The 22871-nt window shown below is 44.6% G+C and overlaps 1 protein-coding gene across 3 annotated transcripts; it reads left to right on the top strand.

Annotated features, from left to right (window-relative positions):
- The first annotated feature begins 286 nt into the window (after positions 1 to 286).
- LOC100577504 lies at positions 287 to 21223 on the top strand. 3 transcript variants are annotated; one of them, XM_003249075.4, is made up of 10 exons: positions 287 to 517; positions 4558 to 4863; positions 13941 to 14002; positions 17550 to 17752; positions 17983 to 18245; positions 18437 to 18859; positions 18923 to 19105; positions 19184 to 19368; positions 19754 to 19872; positions 20209 to 21220. In XM_003249075.4, exons 2-10 carry the CDS (start codon positions 4774 to 4776, stop codon positions 21045 to 21047), a joined length of 2367 nt encoding a protein of 788 aa, XP_003249123.2. In that variant the 5' UTR covers positions 287 to 517; positions 4558 to 4773; the 3' UTR covers positions 21048 to 21220. The 3 variants fall into 3 exon arrangements, with proteins under 3 accessions (XP_003249123.2, XP_006557476.2, XP_006557475.2); XM_006557413.3 differs by lacking the exon at positions 287 to 517 and adding an exon at positions 3417 to 3862 and having other exon boundaries at positions 20209 to 21223; XM_006557412.3 differs by lacking the exon at positions 287 to 517 and adding an exon at positions 3417 to 4100 and having other exon boundaries at positions 20209 to 21223.
- The last annotated feature ends 1648 nt before the right edge of the window (positions 21224 to 22871 follow it).

Raw genomic sequence — 22871 nt, 5'->3', positions numbered from 1 at the left:
GAGGAGAAGGAGGACAAACACGAAAAGGAGAAGAAGAATAGCGGAGGCGGGCGATTTCTTCAACGGATACGACGAGGATACGACGATCGCGCGACGCGGTATAGAGCGGAGGCTGCGGTTAGAAAGGTTTAAAGCCGGGTCCACAGTGTCGCGGCGCGGCTCGCTATGGCCGCATACCACCTGACCATCTACGCCCGAGCGATACACACAACCTGTCCGGCATCGTGCATCGCGGCCGCGTACTCACGGTGCCGTACGTCTGACCGACTGGTACCAGTACGGTACCAGTTGCCCTGCAGCCAGCCGCCCAGCTGCGCGCGCGCGCGTTTCTCCCGTCCGAGCATCGCCATCGCCTCGCCGATCCCATGATTCGATCGATACATTCCGATATCTCCCAAGGACCGAACCATCGACCGAGAGCCGGGCCACCGTTTCGTCGCAGCAGAGGAATTTCCGCATTTACCCAGTGAAATTGCCAGCTTCTCCGCCTACGCGAAACAGAGATAGAGAGAGAGAGGTACGTGCGCCATCTCAAGCGTGGAAACGTTGAGACAAGTTTGCGCGCAACTTTCCAAGCTTGTCCGTGATCGAATTCCGTTCGGATTGACCGAGTGTCCCGGTGTCAGGTTCGTTCGACACTTTATCTCTGCTCTCGCTTCGTGAACTTGAATTCACGGGGGAACAGGCTCTCGCGTTGCGGCCAGCCACCGCAAGTCTCTTCTTCCACGGTGTTCGGCGCTTGGACCGGTTTCCCCGCAGCTTTTCCTCCTTCACGTTTCCCCAAATTTTATCGCGTTTATCGCTACGGATTATGGTAATGCTCGAATCCAGGTATGCCACTAATGCTGTTTCAACCTTTTCAGGACGTGATTTATGGTTATGGTTATACGGGATACGAGTCTTCTTCTTTTTCTTCCTACGATTTACGAAATAATATTTACGATCGTGGAAAAAGACGTTGTTGTTGGGTTCGGTTTATCAAGACTCGATTTATGGATTCTTCGGTTCATACTTGTGGATTATAGCATTGAATCCGAGCGGAGAATTTTGAACAGGCGGGACGGAAGGGCATTTGTCATGGAGAATAGTGAAATTTTGGAACTCGTTTATCACTCGTTTCCCGTTTATCCGTGGAAAAATTATTTTTTTACGGAAAGGCGTGGCTCGCATTCCGTTTCTCTGCACGGCTGTAAAAGCTTCTCTCTCCATCTATTCCGTATATATCGTCGTATCACGCGTATTACAATAGTCGAAACTCTAGGCGTGTCGTTTCAACAAATATTCTCCATCGATACAAATTCTAAAAGCTGATACACGCGTTGCATCTCGACTTTGACTCGACTTGTTATTTTTAGTTTCTTCCGTAATACGCATCATCGAATACGAGCTTCGCAAAATTCTTCAATTACGTTTCAAACCAAAGTCGACTCATATAAAACACTCGTTCGTCGGAATTACACTCGCATATTCCGGAGGATAATTTTTCGTTCCGTAATTGCAAGCAGAGAGTTCAAGTAACCTCGTTTCTCCACCGAGCATTTCGGTATTTCGAGCAGTTTCCATAAAATATTTACGACCTTTTCGCGGAACGACGACGAGATCACGGTTCGACGCTACCGAGTCACGATCATTGCGTAACACACCGGCTGTGTCGGATATCAAAAATACCGCTCGGTTACCACACCATCGCTTTTCCTTCTTTCCCATTGTCCTCGAGGCACAGGTGCAAACTCTCGATTCGGACAAACTTAGAAAGTACGTCCCTTCCTCCCTCCCCCTCCTCCTCCTTTCTCGTTTATCGCGATCCTCGCTGTAATCGCGAATGCACCCACGCGTGCCGCGCGGTGAAACCTTCCGATAATTCGTTCGCGTGTGTTTAATTTACGTTTACTGCTCTCTTCGTGTCTTTTCGCTTCGTGCTGCCACGTGTACATATACATTACAAGTTTAAGAGACAAGGAAGAGGCTATCGACTTTTGCACAAGCGTAAAGTCGAAACGTGACAAAGGTTAAGAAAGGGGACGCGATCTTTCCACCTACGTTTAAGGCAAATTGCGCCATTATATTTCGTAATTAAACGTATCCTTCGACTCTTTTGCATCTCAACAACGCGTACTCTCCCCCCGCGATATTTCTAAATTATCTCCGTGTTTAAATACCCGACCGTAAACTCCTATTTTTCCGGAACGCGCGTAAATTTAAACTAGCTACTAAAATATGCTTTATATTCTCGTTAAAATAAAACGTGTAAAGATTAGAATTTTAATTCGATTTTACGAGACTGAGGCGCAAAATTTTGGCGAATAACGCACGCTTTGCGTGCTTCCTCGTCGAGTTAAAAGCCAAGACGGCGTTTTACGCAACGTTCAACTCTCCATTCGCTGCCCGGGACACGTTCGACGACGGTTCGTCTTCGCGATAACGTCGACTTTGAGGAAAAATTGGAACACCGTTCGTAGAGGATAACGCAACGCGCCGTTAAACGTTTCCAATTTCACGGAATACCCGAATGCACGCGTCACGCGATTCGTCCACACTTTCTCTCTTATGTGATTCGTCTATAGCCATTCTATAATATAATGGAAAAATAAGACGAGTTTTTAAAAGAGCCGACTGTTCGAAATTGCGCGTATAAAGAGTTAATAGAGCATCGATAATCGTTATATTATTAGACGACACCGTGCGTTAACGACGCGTTAAACGATGACCGACGAAACGTGGGGATCCGATGACATTGATAAATAACGAGCGGAGAACAGTGAAAAAGCAAGAAACAAGAGCCGCGTATATAATAATACGATTACACGTTGCACACGGTCGCGCGCTTATTCACCGATTCTCGAGAACAGGCGGTGACGCCGCGTCGTGTCGTAGGTGTTGCCCCGTTCCCATTTGCCCGTCCATTCATGGCGAGCACGTTGCTACGCAAAACCGATGCCCATGTGCGCTCGCTCAAATCTCCATCTCCTTTCTAAAAAAATTGTCCAATCGATCTTGCCGCGTTATAATCTTAACAATCGTCGCGAGAAATCGAGAAGAGATCCTCCATCAGGATTTTCGAATTCCTCGACCGGTGAAAGTTTTCGTATACGATGCTAATAATAGACGGATTAATAAGTCGCCTTGTTGTCGAGGAATTTCTACACACTTTACGGGCAAAGCAACGAATCGAAGAGAGATTGTACAATCGTCAATTTTCCGTTTAGATAAGATTCTCGTAAAATTTCCAACGACGTAGAAAACTTTGAGAGATAACGCCTTGTCCGTGCAATTATATATATATATATATACACCCTTATTTTTCTCGTCGGAAATAAGAAATTCCGATCGACGTTTAAATAAAAATCCTTTTCACGAAGGTTTAACGACAAGTTTACAAAGTACCTCATGATCCAGATATACAGCATCGTAACGCAAAGAGAATTAGCTTAAATGGACGTGAATGCAGAGGCCGGACTGTTTTCCATTACAACGCAGAGGGGAATGACTGGGAATCGCGTAGCGGCGGCATTATGAATTCGCGTATTCGTTGCCCGCGATTCGTCGAGCGAGCGAGCGAGCGTTCGCTGTAACGTCGCTGCCACTTTCCAACGGACACGGATGATTTACACCGGCCGATCGTTTAAACAGTCGCCATTTCACGCCCGTCCTTTCCTCGTTTTTCATCCATCCTCGTTCGCTCGCCACGGTAGAAGTAACGATCCGTCCAATTATTCTACCGAAAATCCGAGATGGATTTTCGCCACAGTTTCGCCGATTCGAGGTGACGACAAAACCGTGATGCTGGAAAATTGAACACGACAAGGAGAGATTCGCGCAGTGTCGACGTAGGCCGGACTTGCCGACCACGTCCCGTTAAAGGGTGTGTTCTAACATTCTTCCAACGATCATTGTGCGTGGAAGGTCGCTCTTCGAATACCTGGGTGTGCACGTGTTACATATATCGTGTATCATATTTAAATCTACTACGAGTTGTTCGCGATGGAAAATTTTCTTTCCAATTCTTTTGACCGATCGAAGAGATCGGAATCGTTGCGGACGTTCTTCTCGAGTTGAGAAAAGAATAATCAAAGTTTCTGTTCCAAGATTTTCGACGATAAGTAAGTTGATTTTTTTTTTACTCTCTCTCTCTCGAGAATAATTCCTCGCTCCAAGTAATCCATTAAGACGAAAAGCATCGCACGTGTTCTCCAAACCTCTCGAAGCGGTAAATCGTGTTCTCCGCGATATCACGGGGATCCATACATTACCGCTCAAACGCCATAGATCAGTATTGTCCGAGTTAAGCTTGCAGGCTTAGAGATTAGTCGTGGGCTGATTCTTGGATAGGGCGGATTGACCTTGAGGTCGATCGATTTTGGATCGACTGTAACACGCGTAATTGGTTCAAGTCATTAACGTTCGTAATACCAATTCTCGTTGTACCAATTCGCTCAAAATTTCGACTAGAATTCGAACAAGAGATTTAAAAGAGGGAAGAGAAGGATTAGAAGTTTTAATATCGATCCAAGGGAATATAAATCGGGCGAAAAATGATCGATTTGTGAAATTTTTCAGCGACCAACGACGCCTCGTTACGCTGGCAAAAAGAGAGAAGCGTGTTGGTTGCGGCAGGTCACGAGGAACGGGTCTTAAGATGGCCTACATTATCCAGCCTTATCGGTGAGAGAAAGAAACAGGGAGAAGGAGAAGGACAAGAGGAAGAAGAAGAAGAAGAAGAGAAGACCACGTGGCGGGAGAAACGGTCGAGATAATAGCCGGACGGAAAGAAAAATGGGACAAGCTTGGTGCAAGGAGAAGACCTCCAAGGCACAGGACTCCAAGTCTCCTCTGGATCGAGTCTTCGTGCGTTGCGCTCATCGGGTATGTCGATAAATAATTCCATCCTTTCCTATCCATCCTTCCTGCTATGCCCGTTTATTTATACGGCGAAACGGATGATGCATCGATGAGCGATTTAATCGAATGAAAATATAGCGGTTAAAAAAAAAGAAAAAATGGAAACAGGAAGATAGAATCAAGCGAAAAAATTCATCAGTTTCTATACAGGGCGCGTCGTAACATGCGCGACCTACTTTCCTAGCCTCGAGAACGAGAGACGTAAAAACAAGAAAAATATTTTAACGAGTTATTATGTTAAATTACGTCCTCGACTACTGTGAATTCGTCACAACTGTTTGACTATGATACGCTAATTCGCTCGAAAAGAAAATGATTAATGAAGAGAGGATTTCTGCGTTCCTCGTTCCGAGATATTTTACCGAACGCGAAATAAATAAAATACCAACGAAATTATATTTTAAATTAAGCTGAAAATAAATAGAAAACAATTCGAGTAAGATTTTCTGATAACGGCTTATCAGAAAGAACGATGATTCGAATCTTTAATAATTCTCTTCGAACGTCAACTTTAAACGTTTTCGACGCTCGCTTTAAAGCACTTTCACTAGCCGAGTAAAATATATTCTTACATCTCTCGAGTAAAAGCAAAGATTCACGAATTCGAAAGGAGGAAAGTATCGAGTCGAATTTGATCTGATACGATAATTACACCGATATCACTACTTTAAAAGACCCATGAAAATTTGATCGGACGGCACAAACTTGCGGATCGCGCATCATTCCACCTCTCAACTCCCCATTGCGTTTAATCACTTTATCGTCCGGTAACGGACGTGGAACGGAGGTTGCTCGAAAACTAGTTTGTTACGTCGATACTTGACGGTATTGGCAATTTAAATAACTGATTATATCGCGCGCGCACGTCGGCCACGGTTGCGCGTGCACGCGTGACATGGATTTATCATGGTGCATCGGACTCGGAAACGCCGCGTCGCGCCACGCCGCTCTAATTTCGAATCCCAGACACGCAGATACGTGTGTAATTGCTAATTAACCGAGTGATCCTCCCTCCCTCCCTCCCTCCTCGTCCCACATACGCAAAAACTATGCACGACGAGCCGATGCTCGCTCGTGTTTCCCATCTGTTGGATCCGTTTTTTCCTACGAGTCTATCAAATCATTTCTACGTTCCCCCCTCCCTTGCTTTCAATTCTGTATCCGTTGTAACAGCGGACCGGAAGAAATATCGGTATCGAGTATAATTCGTTTCGAATTCGAAGGAAATTCTTTCTCGTCCATCGAGATATCCTTTATACGAGTTTTCTACAGCCAATTAAGCGTTTAATCGCGGAAATAACGAATCACAAAACGAGACAAAACGCGGAGAGAATCTCGTTAATCGTAATATCGTTTCGATCATCATCATCATCGAGTTTAAGGATTATAAAACTCTCTTTTTTTTCTCTCTCGTATGCATAACGCGTGCGATGATCGTTTGGTTATTTTTTTTTCTTTTTTTCAATAACGGGGACGAAACGACTCTTTTTCTCACTCTCGTTGGTTACGTAAAACACAATTCGCGTTTTACACAGTCCAGTGGGTGTTTCACGCGCCACTCGTTCCGATTCAATCGCGTTCCATTCGCGATTTCTTTTTTCGTCCATCGTACGTATATACGCACCGTATCACGATTAGTAACAATACTTTGGCCTTTTCTCTTAGTTTCCTCTTCGATCGAAACACTCCATTTTTAACTCGGTTTCCTTCAAATTTTTCCTCCTCCACTTTCCCCCCTTTTCTTTATTTATATAATTAAACGAATCTTTATTCCTGTATCCGTGTATTTTCATTTACCTTTTTTTTTTTCTACTCGATTCGATAAGCAAGAGAAACAATGGAAATTTTCGCGGTGAAATTGTTCGACGAGTTCGAGCGAGGAAAAAGAAAAAAAAAAGAACTCATTTTCGTCGAACGAAAGAAAATGCAACAATACAATGCACCTTTTAATCGCGAAAGGCGGGTTATCTCATCGCTTAAAGCCCGTGTAACGTTACCACGTCGCGATACTTGGTAATTACTTTCCCCTCGCAAAACGTTAAACTCCCGTTACTGCTATTGTTTCCCTGATATTTTTTTTCCACCCATTGGTCTTCTCGCATATCCTCCAAACGATCGTCCCAATTTTCCACATCGGAGAAAAAGGAATACGACAGTTTCGTGCCTTTTCTCAAAATTCATTTCTTCGATTTCCCATCTTTTCTCTTATCGTCGTTTCTTTTTTTTTCTTTCCCCCCTCCTCCGTTTTCGCTCGATAGAAAGCGCGTACATACGTTTCTTTCTCTTCGAGTTGGAAAAGGATACCTTTACTCACAATTTATCTACATTTCCTTAGCGAAACATCCTTTCTCCCATTGTCTTTATCTTCACGAGCAACCATAAAACACTTTGACCGGTCGTGAATATAAATAGAATATTTAATATATATGTGTGTGTACACACGCGTACGTGACACTTTGAATTTCAAAATCCATGCTGAAAAGACAACGATCGTTTTACACGAACCGAGATTCAATTATGGATTCAATTTGGAAAAATTTCACGATTACCATCAATGAGATCCGTCGAAACGCGAGTTCAATATTTTCTCGAAAAGAAGAAGAAGAAGAAGAAATAACAAAGGCGATGATGATCGGCAGGTAGATGATTCATTGTCTGTGCGCAGGGCCGATTAGATGCAAGTTCGGTGCGGTAAATGAGAAAACGCTGCTCACGTCAAGGATTTACGGTTGCGCAACGACCAAGGAGAGGAAAAATCGAGGCCGGCGCGTGTTTATTGGCCAATTTTTTTCTCTCTCTTCTTCTTTTTTTCCTTCCTTCTGACTGCAAGCAAAGTTTCTACTCGCGTCTCCCCACGCGAATTTCCCGCCTTCTCGCGGTGCATTTCTTCGAGATTAATTATCTCTAACAAACGTTCTCGGCGGAGCAACGGACGAAATCCTGTTTTACGTCGAGCTGTTATGAATTTGATTATTTTTTACGGCCGGGGATTTCGCGCTGGATGTCGTGCAATTTTTCCTTTTTTATTTGAAATGATAATTTAACGCGTACTAGGTACTTGTTAGCCGAGTACCTAATTACTTTTTTTTTTACCAAGATTATTACGTGGCTCGCTCGGATAAGTATCGCGATACTCGATGATTTTATACATTTTTACGCCCCAACTTTTCTCTTCATCTCTCCGTCTTTAAGGGAAATATTTTTCAAACGGATTCCGCAGATTTCAAAAATCCTTTCCCTTTTTCCCCCTTTCTTTCTTAATTTCGAATATTTTTAAATATTCATTAAAGATTCATTAAATCGACGATATATCGCTTAATACAAATAAAAAGAAAAAATAACAAAACGTAGATACGTAGATATAATTATATTTACGTTCGTATTCACGCGTTAATTGTATTTACGTTTCTTCGAGCAACTTCGATCGTAGGATGATGAAAAAAACAAACTGCGTAATTGCGTTATTGTATAACCGCGCGTAAAAAAAAAAAAAAGAAGAAAAAAAAGATCATCGAATCGGGAATTAAACGAAAACATGTATAAAGTGCAAAGATTTCCTTCGTAATCGAGTACGTAATCGTTAACGGATAGACTTGGTCTTAACGACAAATCGATTCAATAAACGAGGAGTATTTTTAGCGACTATCGTTCCAACGACTATCGTTTTCCCGAAGCGCTACCACGGCCTATTGCAGTCATTACTCATTCTTATGTAATTCGCGCTTAACGCTGCTGCTCACAGATGTTCTTGCACACAAGAAGGCAATGAGAAAAAATATTAAATCGCGTTAAATGTTAATTACGACGTGCTCGGTAGGGAAGATCGAAATGGTAACGTTCGTTCCTCTCTTCACACCATTCTGTCCTCGACAAAACTTCCGGCCACGAGTCAACGTTTAAAAATTCCCATCTTTCTCACCTTTTTAATAATCGATAATTGCGACATTCCTTCACCAATCGGCTTACGCAACTTTCCACGTTTAAATCCTTTCCAATCGATTACTTCCGAAAAATTAACAATTATCTATGGATCGTTGAAAAATTTTACGTAGCGCGGATTGAGCAATAATTCTCACCATTATCCGCGTACATTTAATTCCACGTACACCTGATATCGCGCAAGATTGCCGCCTCGATCAGTTCGAGGTGCGTTATCGTTGCCGACGACGCGTCACGTTTCGAAACGTCGCCGATTCAAGTGTTCAAAGAAGGACCTCGCGTTCCACTTTTCCAACCTTCCTCTCGATTTTCAAATTTTTCCAAAGAAGCTTCTTTCGAGAGAATTAGAGACAATTCGTTTGGATTATAAATTCTCTTTCTCGGTTTTATCGGGATTTATTATTATTATTATTACAAATTCGTCTCTCATCGAAATGATTTTTCAATTTTGTCATTCGCGACCCGTCATCTCCAAAGAGATCCCAAACCTCTTGTTTCGAGTATTCCGTTCACGAATCCTTCTTTGAGATGTAAATTGGAAGAATTTACGGGAGGAAAGCTCGCAAGGGAACGAATCAAAATTTTTCCTTCCACGTCTCGCACGATGCGATAAAAATGGAAAGAGATGAACGAGGAGGAAAGGGAGATTAATTTACCACGATCCAGCTAGTTAACCGTAATTACTTACGGTTGACGTAACCGAGTTATTCAAAGCCTTTCAACGTAATTAGCAATCGTTAATGAACGATCCGATGATTTGTATTCGTTAAATCGTTCGCTCGATATAACATTCCTCTCGTGTGTAACGCCAAGAAAATTTCATCCGTTCGATCGATACAGATAAATTGCGGTAATAATAAGAAAAATATGACGACGATATTCTCCTTCCGTATTTACGATCCGTTCATCACACGGTTTATACCAATGATGATTCTTGTTCATTCTGGTGTGGTTGTTCACCTCTTTACGAACAATATTTACACTCGGCCTGCAAAAGAATAAACACGGTTATTTATCGACCAAGATAAAATTCGGATCTGCAAAGTTGGAAACAGGTTGGATTTGTCGCCATCGCGTCATCTCTCGCGAATTGTTACTCTCGTGCACAGTTGGGATATGTAATATCGACGAGGCCTCATTGCGCTCGACAGATCTATCGAGATTCGACCTCGTTCAGCTCATTAGTGGAACATCGATAACGCGGTGTTAATTGGGATCGTAAATATCATTGCGTTAACGTTCCACGTCTGGTCACCGATGGAATTATACCGGCAATATTGGTAATGTTTCGAACGATATATAATCGAATCGATGCACCATCTTACTCTTATCGTTAAAATCGAGGAAAAATTCTCTCTTCGACGAGGAAGGGAAAGATTCTTCCGCAAGTGTGCATCTTTTTGATTGGATTAAATACGACGTCTGTGCATTTACGTCCCCTCAACCGTTTCTCAACGAGCGCGATATCAAGTACATCGAAGCGGTATTGAAAGTATTTTCTTTCAAACCGAGATACTAGACGCGATCTAAACGTATTCCAACATTCATATATTTCGTAAGAGCGTATGATTTTTACGCGCATTTTCATGTCCGTAACGAATGATTCGAACAATTTTATATAACGCAACCGTGAAATTCGATTTTCGATCAATTTCCTACCGTTCCTTCTTTTCTAAAACAATTCCAATGAACGGATACTCGATTTTCATAATTGAAAAATTTACCTTTTAGAATTCTCTTTCTTTACGATTTTACGTAGAGAAATAAGAAAAGACATATCACATTGGAACATCTTTTGACGCGCTTTGAAGCGAATTTTTTGTGCAAATCTGTACAAAATGACGTTTGCTGCACGGATCATTGGACTCGAACCGAAACCGATCTTCTTTGAAATTTTGAAGAATGCGAGCACGAAGCTATCTCCGACTTACATTTATGCGAGCAACATTTGCACGTTTCTTCGAAACAATTTTCTTGCTACCAAAGTCGATACCTGGTTCGACGATAACTTCGATCCGATACGGTCGTAACTCACGATTGTATTACTAGCTCAACGACAAGTTTATATGCGTCTAATAGCGAGATCGTATCGATGCGCATCGCGTATATATATATGAAAAAATCGCGAGTCTTAGATATCAATTTTATCGGGCGTTAAATCGAGTTAAATTCGGGTCGATAGACGAGTCGATTCTTTCATCGAGGAAAGATTACGTAAAGCAAGGTTTATACAGGCAGGACGCTAATAGTATTCTCGTGTCGGCTTAATAATAAAATTGCTTTTCAACCTGCGACAACGCGTCGCAATGTTACTTACGTTCTCTATTTGCGACAAGTAAGTAAGTAAGTAAGTAAGTAAGTAAGTAAGTAAGTATGTAAGTAAGTAAGTAAGCAAGCACGTGACTTCGAAAGCTATGACGAAGGAAACGAGATAAATTTGAGACACGATTCATGATGCACCGTCTCTACTCGAGGAAACTTATCTTATTGTTTGAAACTCGAATTTATTCGTAGCGCGATGAAGAAAAAATCAATTTCTCCTTCGCAACGAGAACAATAGGACAACGATTCTCTCGAAATTCGATCCATTATCGACGCGTGCTAATCATCGATGCTTAATACGAGGGATAATTATTCGGTCGAGACGATACACTAATCGTAAAAATATCGAAGACGAGATGAAAGAATGGGACACGATTTTACGACGATCCCCAAGGTAGCCGTTTTTACAATTTCTTCGCTATAAATAATAAAGTTTTACGGGCGAACGACTTATCGCTGTTGAACGTTGTAAGCGGTAGTTCGTTCGAGTATCGCCGCCGGTTCCCACTGGAAACACGTATATAACCGAAGCGGTGAGTAAAGCGTGAAACGTGGAATATCACTCGTGATGGAATTCCAGCTACGACACGGTCCGTGACAATGCCGAGAAATAATCCTTTCCCATCGATCCTCTATCGATCGCATCCCGAATCTGATCCCCGCTTTTCTTTTTCTTCCTTTTCAAGCTGATACTCGAGTTACGTTGAATTCTGAAAAAGAAAACTCGCGATTTTTCGAAAACAAACAGAAATACGATATCTAACAAATTATGTAAAATTATGTAAAATTCTGCCATGAAAAATTGATTTCGATTAAAACTTTTCGAAAATCGCTGAGAAAAAATCGTCGAGTTATGGCGAATTGGGAATCGAAATTGATCTCCCTCGGCGATATCTTTCGTCGATGATCAGCCTTGTTACGTTTCTTCCGTTAGGAAAAAAAAAAAAAAAGAATTACTCGAAATCTTCTTCCGACTTGTTGTTCCTCGACTCGACAGTTAATTAGCGGTCATTGATTAAAAATTATAACGACGCGCGTAAAATTATCAATTTGTATCAAACTGGAATTACATTACCGATTTAATTAATATATATACTTTTAATTAAACCGGTAATTTAATTTACGACCAAAGGATGCGTTTTGCAACATTTTACGATAATTCATTCAGATTTCCAGAAGAAGTAGAGATAGGAACTCGCTTCGAAACGAATTTACTTTGCATTTCGTTCGTTTTATTTATTTTTTCTTTCACGTTATAATTGCACTACGTCGGGCGATCTCTTCCGCAGAGGCGGAACGAAACAAACGCGCCCGATCCCGGAGACAACTGACGCGGTAATTTAATCTGCGGAAACAACTTTTGCATCGGGCCGAACGTGTCGGGCCGAAACAACTTCTCCGAGGCGAATTTGCAATGTAAACGACACGTGTAGAAATTCCTGGAGGAATTCGCATAAATGACGCCAATTATGGGTAAAAAAATACTTTTCCAAACTTTTCCGTAATGTATATACTTTTCGCCGCTTCCCATCCACTTTTCCTTAAAAGTGGAAATATTCTTCAACGTCGATTCGACACCTGCGAATCGCGCAACCACCGTGTCTAACTCGGTTGCGTGTGGCACAGCGATTGCACAATCGCCGAGGAGCGAGCTATCGAACGCAACTTCGTTCCATCTCGTCATCCGGTGCACGCGGCTGCGAGACGAGCCTTCCGGTTTCGAACGGAGAACGCAATCGAGGAGACACGCTCGGCAGAGTGCGTATATATATATATATATTTTCTCTTTGAATTTTTCCTTCTCTTTCGACTTGTTTGCGATTTTGCTGGGCGATAAACAACATCGGAAATATTTATAAGATATTTTCACGCTGGGAGGAAATTAGATGGAATATAAATTCGATTGGGAGATAGAGTGTTAATAACAACGATTCCCCTCCTCCCTTTCGTTCCACCAATGTAATTCGGCTGGATTTCGCGCGGGGCAAGTTGATCGTAAAGAGTCGATCGCGGCCCATAAAAACGGAAAGCAGCTCGATAGTTCAGCGCCGACGTTGCGTGAAAGATACGGTTATTGCCGATGGCGCGAGACTTTGAAATATTCAGCCCGGCGGGGAATACGCGCCGCGGTATGAATATAATTCCGGCCATTGTCCCGCAAAAATTGATTCCTTCGCGCGTGCGCCTCCCCCTCCTCCCCGACAAACGTGGAAAAATTAAATCTCCAAGCGACGCTTGTTCCGCCTCGGGGGCCAAATTAAATTCGACTTACAGGTGGCATTGACGGACACGGATCATTTCAATTTTAAACCAGTCCTCCTTCCTCCGATTCTCATTTCGTCCCCCTTCAAAACATTACGTAATATTATATTTTGTTCCTTATCCTCCTCCATGAATTATTCGAGGAATCTAATAATCCTGTTGGAAAAATGATATTCAAAGGTAATCCAATTCTATCAATCGCACGAGGAGAAATTAGAAGGAGATAGAAACAATTAACTCGATCGATCCCGGATATCCAGATCGACCATCCGTTAATGATCCTCGTCTAAAGGGAGGATATATGGATCGGTTACAATCGCAAATGGGAGAAGGGCGAAGGAAGCTGATGTAAGCGGGGAATATTTTAAACGCAACGACACGGAAGAAAATTGCACGTACGACGTTTCTTCTCCTCGCGGAGAAAAACTCGGAGCGGCCATCTTCGAAATATATATATGTATATTATTCGGCAACATTTCTTTGATTTTCTTTCAACGTTTCCACGTTTCGTGTTTCAGATCTACCCCAGCTTGAAGGAGGAGGGGTCGGTGTTGGGCGGCGGGACGCAGAGAGTGACGAGGTAAGTTAAGCGGTGCGCGGTTATAACGAATGCGCGTGCAATTAAACGGAAAACGGTGGACGGGGTTTTATCGGTGGCACGTTACAGGATTTAAGTGTCCGTTTTTAAGAGGCGGCGTGTTGGAAAGTTGCCCGGACCTAGAATCGCGCCAGCTGTTAATAACGTCGCGGGCGACGTACGAGTCGAGATAATAAGAATCCCGAATACCTTCCTTCTCCATTAATTCCGTCCTTTATCCTCTCCAACTTTCGTTCGTTCGTTCGTTTCGATGACGAAAGTAATCGAGATAAATTTAATGGCGTTTCAGGTATTTACGCTTCCCCCCTTAACCCCAATTTCCTCGTCAAATATTGACCAATTAGCCGCGTTACATCTTAAATTACCGTCGCGCTCGCGGTACAACGCAGAGAAATTACGCTCACGGGGCGAAACACGCGTCTCGGGTAATTAGCCACGGTTCCCCGCTCTTATCGATCACCCTCCACGATAATTCGTGAGCGTAACTAATTTCCAACGTTTCTTCGTCGAGGACGCGTCATCCTTTCGGACAGAGAGCTTTTTCTTTCCTTCTCCGATTCCCCGAGAAAAACGTTTCACGTTCGTTTACGCGTATATCGTGTATACACCGATAACTTCAATATTTTCTCTCGAAATTAACCCAAGTTCGTTCGTGTTGGATCTAGAAATCCGATTAAAAAAATACGGTATTAGGCACAGTTTGGAAAGCTGTAGACAGGATGGATTCTCGATGGATCCGATTACATTATTCTATGTAATCGACGTTGCGAAAGTTGGAAAATCTCCGAAAAATTTTACGCGATAACTTTCCTACGTCATACACGGGGATCGTGTTTTCCGATACAAAAGTGAAAAACAATCGCGGACCAATGTTCTCGCTCGTCCAAATATTTTTCGTTTAAATAATTCTCCAACGTTACTCTCGTTCGGGCGCAGATCGATTCGCCGTCCCATTCCTCTCCAATCGTCTCCAATCTACTATCCTTATCCACTTCCAAAACAACCGCGATGCTCGATTCCTCGCGAAAAAAGAAGAAGAGAAAGGAAGAATTTCGAGAAGATAACTTTCCAAAAATCGAAAAGTGACGATTTACACGCACGTTTTCCTCTCTTTTTGTCTTCAAACTGTCGGAAAGAAAGAAAAAAAATACGTATAAACATGGTGGAATCCATCTTCCGTCATGTAAACAGCTTATTCCGTGTGCAAAACACTCGTACTCGTAATTTCCCCTAGGCCGATTATCCGGCCTATTTGTCTTACTTGATTAAACCGATTAATCGAGACGGTAATCGAGATCCAACGGCGTCTATGGACTGCTACTCTGTGTAATCTTACGAGGTATAACCAAGTGAGGATTATTATCGTGATATTTGGCGAAGGGCGATTAAAGAAGGAGAGAAGAAGAAGAAAAAAAGGAATTTCATTGCCCGAAAGATTCTCCAGCGGTCGAGTTTTCCTCTCGAAAAACAATTTACACGTTCAAGGAGGTAAAAAGCCAACAACGAGGACGGTTCTTCTTCTTTTTTCCCTCCCTTTCTTCTTTTTCCCATGGCGCGAGCGAACCGCGCGCTCCTCCGTTTTACAAGCTCGCACAAATCGCTCGCGGGATTTTAAATCCCCGTTTCGTTGGTTACGTCGCGATTCGAGCGTGCCGTGTTATTTCTCTCCTCCTCGCTTTATTCGTTTTATCCCATTTTCTCCCCAACCCTTTTCCCCCTTGTTTTCCTTCCACTCCCCGCTTTCGCGGATTCTCCGCTTTTAAAGTGGAACGAATCGAGCCGGCTCGACGTCTAGTCCGATTACGCGCACGGAAATGACGATCCCGTTGGGTGAAGTTAAACGTCGAATGAAACCGATTTCCGAGTCTCTGTCTCTTCCCTCCTTCTCTCCGCAAATTTCGAGAGAATCCAAACAATTTTCGAACCACCGATAAATGATACAATATCGTATTCGAAATCGAGGCGCCATTTATTCCGCGCTAGTTCGTCTGACAAAAGGTGAATCCGGTTGCAGAAATGGCGAGAGAGAGAAAGGAAGGATCGTGACGAGGTATCGCGAATTGAGATCAGGATCGCGTGACAACACTTTTTTGTCCCCATATACGGAGACGGGTTTCAGGTATGGCGTGGGTCGCGTTTAGGTTGCTTTTTCCACCCACGCCACCTTCGATCGCCATACCTTTTTAAGGTCAATGGAACAGCAGGCCTCGCGCAGGTGTGCCCGAAAACGAGAGGATCCCGTTCTGCCCAGATTTGGACGAGTTCCTATTCCGAATCGAGTCAGCGAAAATCCATGGAATCGTCCATTTCGAAATTTCTTACGTTTCTCCTTTCCAACTGTTTGTCACGACTGAGAATAGATGCGAGTGTTCTAAAAGGATTAAGCGACGTTGTCTTACGATCGTATCAAAAATCTCTCCTCCTCCTGTTATTTCTCTTTATTACAGGTATCGAACCACCGTGTTTCTATTTTTTCAAATCGTGTCCGAGAGAATCGAGATTTGTACGAATTGTAAAAAATGTAGATAAAAATCGACGGGTCGAATAGATGAATAAGATTATACGTTACACGTATTTTTGTTAGGGGATCGGGAACCGACGAACGAAAAACGACGTCCTACTAATTTTTATCTCGCGTTTTTACATATATAAAAAAAAAAGGAAAAAAAAAAAAACGAACGAAAACAAAATTCGATAAATCCGCGCACTATTTTCCCCGAAATAATTGGAACGTCGATTTCCATCCGACTCAACGTGCACGATTTATTTCGATCGGCGAGCGAGTACAACGACACGTACATCCACTCTATTTATGCACTCCGTTAAGCCGGGTTCGCACGACGGGACCTAATTTATGCAGCGGCGTGTCCGGATCGCCGATGCATCATTCCTCCATTGTCCTCGTCCGATTCACCGGTCGGTTCACGACCGTCAAAGTATCCGCACGGAGCGACAGTAGAACGGCGGATCCGTCAGATGGATTCTTCCTTTCTTCGAACCGCTTATTAATCACGCTATAATCCGGATTCAACCTTTTAATTCCCGCGCGACGGACTAGATTGAAGGAAACTCGAGGGGCCAAAGTTTCGATTTGATCGACGACGAGGAATCGGTGTCAGCAAAATCGAAACGCGGCGTCGAAAGCAGCCGACAACGGTATAATGGTTTTACGATTGTCAAGCGCATTAATAATGGCGGGAAACAGGCAACCGATGGAAAATCCGATATCGATCGCTCTTTCCATTCGAATTCTATTCCAATTTTCGCCAAACTATCTATGGAGAACAGGTTTGGGGCGAAAAATTGAAACAGAACCAAGCATTACAAATAAATGAAGAAAGAAAAGTGTGTCAGGAAAATATTCATTCTCGCACGAATAAAAAATAACAATCGCGAACGAATCGAAGATAAAGTATTCGAATACAAAGAATTCGAAACAGGAAGAGTAAGAGTTAATCGATGGAATTTTCGGTGGAAGAAAGTTTAGCGAGGATAGACGAAGACGTTGTACACGAGAATATATTTGCAGCTCCGAAATAGGGTACGCCGGTTCGCCGCCAAGGGAAGTGCTGACCAGAGGGAGAAGCATAGATTCCGTGGACAGGCCGTTTCATCCGAGCGACTGGGTCGACGTGAACCTCGAAGTTCCGAGCACGCCGAGGGCGGCCTCGGTGCTCACCAATTTAACCGTCGACACGAACCTCTATCCGGCCACCACCCCAACGTCCAGCTGTAAGCTCGCAATTTATCGTTACCTCGTATTGCAACCTGTATCCTTAACGAGAACACGCTCGTTCCGACATGCCGGCCGACAAACGTGGCGTAACGCGCTCGCCTTTATTTCTCTTGCGTTTTCCGAATCCCTCTTTCCCTCGTCGTTCCGAATAGAGAAAGGCGTTGTGGGCCGGCACGTTGGGAACACGTTCGCCAAATAATCGACAATTTGCCAATTGTTGGAACAGGTTCGAATCTAAAGGACGTGACACCGATTCCACCGCCGAGGCGTCGAAAGCGGAACAAGGGCAGGCCTTTGCCGCCTAAGCCGGACGAGGTGGGCACGGAGAACTCGTCCAACGGGCTGGAGACCGGCAACGAACCGTTATACTCGTCGGTGAGGTCGCCGAAAAGCAGCGGGGACGAGCAGGAGGCGGAAGAGAAGACGAGGTCGTACGAGGAAGGAGGGGGTTGCGAGGGTAAAAGGGCAAAGGAGATTTACGAGCACAAGGCGAGTATACGTCCTCTCCATTGTAAATTCGACATTCCGCGAGAATATTCGGCGGGGAAATCTGTGAAACAAATATCGACGCGACGTCCAAATAAAATCCTCTTCCAAGAATTTCCATCCGCGAAGATTTAAACGACGGTTCCAAATTTGTAATGGAAATCGTTTCGTAAGATATCCTTATAATTTTACAGGTTAACGGAACCGGAAGAGTAATATCGAGCGACGTGGTTTCCGGGAGAAGGTGTTACGAGAGCGGCGTTGCGCGCAGGATCGGCCGCGAGAGCGACGAGTACGAAAGATTCGCGAACAGCCGCACGAGCAGGGATTCCTCCACCCCGAAACGCGAGGAGAAGAGGAAATGGAGGCAAGGGAAGAAGCGCGTAGGGGAGGATCGGGCGAGGAAGGAGGAGAAATGGAGCGGCAACGCGAGGTACAAGCACTCGAGCACCGTCAGCCTGCCGAATTACGACGAGTTGGATACGATCAGGCATCGATCGAGGGAAACGGACCGCCAACAGGACGAATCCGCCTTCGAGTCCCGTCGTCCGAGGAGACCCGTCAGGAGCAGCACCGTATCGCTTCCGGCCGAATCCTTCCTCTCCCCGTTTTCCGAGGTACGCCACGATTCTCCCTTCGAAAATCCTTTCAAATCTAATTTAATTGCAATTTTATTCCAGAAAACGAGCGTGCGACTGGAGGATTACGTCCCAACGTCCGACAACCTATCGCCGTATCAGGTTATAGAAAAGTTGAGCAGAGCGAACGGAATGGTGAAAGAGTACGACGAGTACGTAAAGTACGACTCGAGCAGAGGGGAAGAACACTGGGAATTAAGCGACATCGGATACTCGGAAATTCAGGTAACCCGTTCGAATTATTTATAGAATTGAATCGAATACTCTCTAAATTTGCCAAGATACAAGAAAAAGGATTTCCAGGATAAAAGTTGGGACGAGGAGAAGGAGGACGCGGTCGATCTCTCGATCGGTCGGGAGGACGAGAGGGGATCGACGAACGGGGACGTTTCCGAACCTGCCGTCTACTTGGAGAAGCCCGAAGCGTTCGGAAAAACGGCGTCCCCGCTAGCCGACCAACCGGAACTCGCCCAAGTCGATCCAAATAGGTCGGTAGAGAGATTATCTATGGTCCTTGTTCCGGGGATTAAGTGGGTTTAATCGAGGTGCCCAGATGCCAACCGTTGTAAGTCCATATTCCGTGGTCTTAGCATCCTGACCATTGTATAATCTTCTCTCGCCACTTTGCAAAACTTATTACGTTTCTATCCACTCCGACCCTTCTTCCGATATAACACCCAGTTTACTCGACCGTACTCGAGTTTACGCAAGTCGGAATTTATTACCATTAATGTGAAACTCAATTAACCCATTCTACTCGACGTATTCCAATTTTCGCGCAATTAGTCTCACTTACGATAACGTTGGAAAACACGTAGACGAAAAAATTTCCATTAGTTATAGAGAAGTAATAATTTTCCTTCTCTTTTCCAGATCTCACGCGAGATTCTACGATCCACCCACCACGGCTGCAAACTGTTGCAATATCATCGAGTCGTCGCGGTTCAAAGAGCCCTTCTTCTTGGACGAGGCGAAACATCGTTCCGTTTTAGGTAAATAGAGACGGAAACGAACGTGTTTTTTTTCTCTCCTCCAGTGTTTCCAGAGATCTACGCTACATTATATTAACGCGAATATCTTTCCTTCATATTTATTCTTTTTCTTCAACGAATCGAAAACCGCTTTAGCTAATCGATTTAATCGATTAGAAAGCGAGGCGGTAAATTTCAAGGCGAAACCCAATTACAACTTGGAAACGTAAAGTTTCGCTCGACGATTGACGGATCTCTCCCCTTCCAAAAGATCCCCCGAAATCGCAGAGGTGTATCCCTTCCTTAAAGGATCCAACGTACGTGACCGGTTAAACCGCGTTTCTCTCCATTTACCAGATACGATCGGCGGGTCGAGCGAGCAAGGGAAAGCGGAGTCCGATCGATTCGGCCAATCGTCGTACCCCGTGGAGGCGGCCGAGTTGGCGACCACCGCTCTCATCAGAACCATCTCCGAGGAGTCGTTGCCGCGCGAGATGCTGGAGGAGCCGGACGACTTCTTCGACGAGAAACTCGCCAAGGACGCGCGCAACAACATGAAGAAGCGACTGGACGACTGGGAAACGGGCGGCACGCCGCCGCCCAGCCCCGAGCCCAGGATCAAGTCCCTCCTCGACCCGGATCACTCCACCCTGTTCAAGATCCTCAACAAGGAGGAGGGAGCGGAGGAGAGCAACGTGAGCTCCATGACGCCCAGCCTCACCGAGTTGGAGGCCGCCTTGTCCGACATGTTGGAGAAGGAGGAGCCGCAGGAGGCCAGGCCCAGCAACGAGCAGGTGCCGAAAATATTGGAGCCCGTGATCGAGGAGTTGAACGATCGAAGCGGGGCGAGAGACAGGCAACTTGGCACGGAAGGCGAGAGAAAGGTGGCGGGACGAAAGGTCTCCTTCTGCTCGTGGGAAGAGTCGATCGCGGCGACGGAGCCTCGTCGATCGGAAGCTGGACCACCCAATCTCGACAACGCGTTCGAGGAAACGGGAAAGGAGGCGTTCGATGTTCCGCCAAAGAAACCCAACAGATCCAACAAAAGCTCGGAGGAGGATTTTTCGGGGGACATTCTCGTCCCGACACCCCCTCGAAGGAAGAACAAGGGCGGTCTCCTTCTCGGCGTGGCGAGGAAGGAATCCGAAACGGCGCAAAACGGCACGTCCGACCTCCACAACGACAGGCTTATTTAATCGTCGGATCTGGCGTTCGTTAGTTAAAGTTAAGCAACGAGACGATCGCACGAACGAGAAATTATTAAGATTCCGTTGTGACCATTACACGATTGTATATATCTTTCTGTACGTATATGTATATGTTATGTATCTACCCGTGTATGTACAATACATGATCGTTTCAATCTGTGTTTCTTTCGAGACGAATTATTCGAATTGTGGGATAAGACGATTAGCAACGGTTTTACGGCCAGTCGGATGGACCTCGAGATCGGTGGAGGCGAAGAAGAAACGGTAAACTTTCCAACTTTTCCAGAGGAAACGACACACCGTCCTTCGAAAATCGCGAAACTTGCCTCGCAAACTTTCCCATCGATGGGGATCGCAGATGTTCGCGCCTTATTGTTGCCCGCAGACTCCCCAACAACCCGCTATATTACCTCGAATTAGATCGTCCAACGGAGATGGACGATATTTATAGAATTGCACGATTTAATCGACACTTTCGGTACGAAAACTATGGATATTCCAGTTCTAATTTCAAACTTTGGGAAAACATTTCGCGCGCATCCATCTATTAATCCGAAACGACACCGACTATTGATGGATAGAGCTAGGAAAAAACTAGGAGTAGAGTTTTTCATTTTTCCCATTGGCAGCGTTTTCGGATAAAAGCGCAATGATATTGCGCGTTTCGAAGAAAACTTTGTTCCGATCCGTATCTTTTTTCGTCCCTTCGATCTCGTAGATTAACAAGTTTCGTAGATTCGTCTCAGAATACTTTAATCAGCCGGCGAGGGTGGAAAACGATTTTTTAATCGCAATAATAAAATAGCGTCTCGTACGATCAAAATTTCCATGATAACCAACGATCTTTTCCCCAACATTTTCGAGAAATCGTTCCATTTATAGAGGACGGGGTCAGCGTTTGGAATTCAGGAAGCAGCTTGTTCCGAGGAAAAAGCGGGACGTGATTGGAAGGAGCGAGCTTCACCCCTCCCTTCCACCCTTCCCTCCGGCAAGATTAATCTCGTTCGAGACGGAGCGAGTTAAGTGCTCGTGACACACGAGGGTGCGTAGGGAGCGCGGGAAAAAAGGAGACGTTCGATTCGAGAAAATCTTTGAAACGATATGATAATCGATAAGGATAGGATCGAAAGGAGAAAACAAGTAAGTAAATAATCGGGAAATAGAAATTGGGAATAGCGAAAATGGAAAGAAGGAATGCAGTGAGAAAGGAGAGGGCGGAGTCTGTCGATCGATCGGCATCGATTGGCGTCGTTACTCCCCGCTTCGCGGCGGCCCAGGTTTCGGCTTACTCGTTACTTTTTTAATTATCCCCGCGATCACTCGCCCCCCTCCCCAGGGCGTTATCGTTACGCGTTCGACGGAAGCATCTTAATCGGTTTAAGGGCGAAGGGACGAAGGAAACGAACGAAAGCGGGCGGAATTACGCGGATCGATCCGCGCGCAACTTGCCGCCGGTCTAATTATTTCGTGTTTCATTAACCAGACCTCTTCCAGACGCGATCGAAACTTTCGAGATTACGAGAGGAGGCTCCTCCAACCACCGTTCTCGCGCCACCTTGTCCCACTTACCAACTTCCTTCCTCCTTTCCCAACGTAACCCGAGTTTCCCGAAATCGAACCAACTCCTTCTCCACCCTCGTTTATTAATTCGAAACAGGGGATAACTTTATCCGGGGAAAACATTTACGCGTCTCCATTCACGGGGGTATTAATATTCCCCGTCGACTCGATATTTATTATTGGACAAATTGGCCAATTACGCTCGTGAAAGGAGGGGGAGGGCGGAAAAAAGGCGGGAGAGCCCACTTGGAC

This window comes from Apis mellifera, linkage group LG11 (genome assembly GCF_003254395.2).
Source record: "Apis mellifera strain DH4 linkage group LG11, Amel_HAv3.1, whole genome shotgun sequence".
Classification (NCBI taxonomy): Eukaryota; Metazoa; Arthropoda; class Insecta; order Hymenoptera; family Apidae; genus Apis; species Apis mellifera.
The sequence above is the reverse complement of the archived record's forward strand: the minus strand, read 5'-3'. Positions and strand labels throughout refer to the sequence as shown.

Bases quoted from the DNA above. Each gene is read 5' to 3' on its own strand.
- LOC100577504 (XM_006557413.3), top strand. From the start codon at position 4,774: ATGGGACAAGCTTGGTGCAAGGAGAAGACCTCCAAGGCACAGGACTCC. The intron at 4,864-13,940 runs GTATGTCGATAA...TTCGTGTTTCAG, and splicing joins TCGTGCGTTGCGCTCATCGG to ATCTACCCCAGCTTGAAGGA. The intron at 19,873-20,208 runs GTAAATAGAGAC...TCCATTTACCAG, and splicing joins GAAACATCGTTCCGTTTTAG to ATACGATCGGCGGGTCGAGC.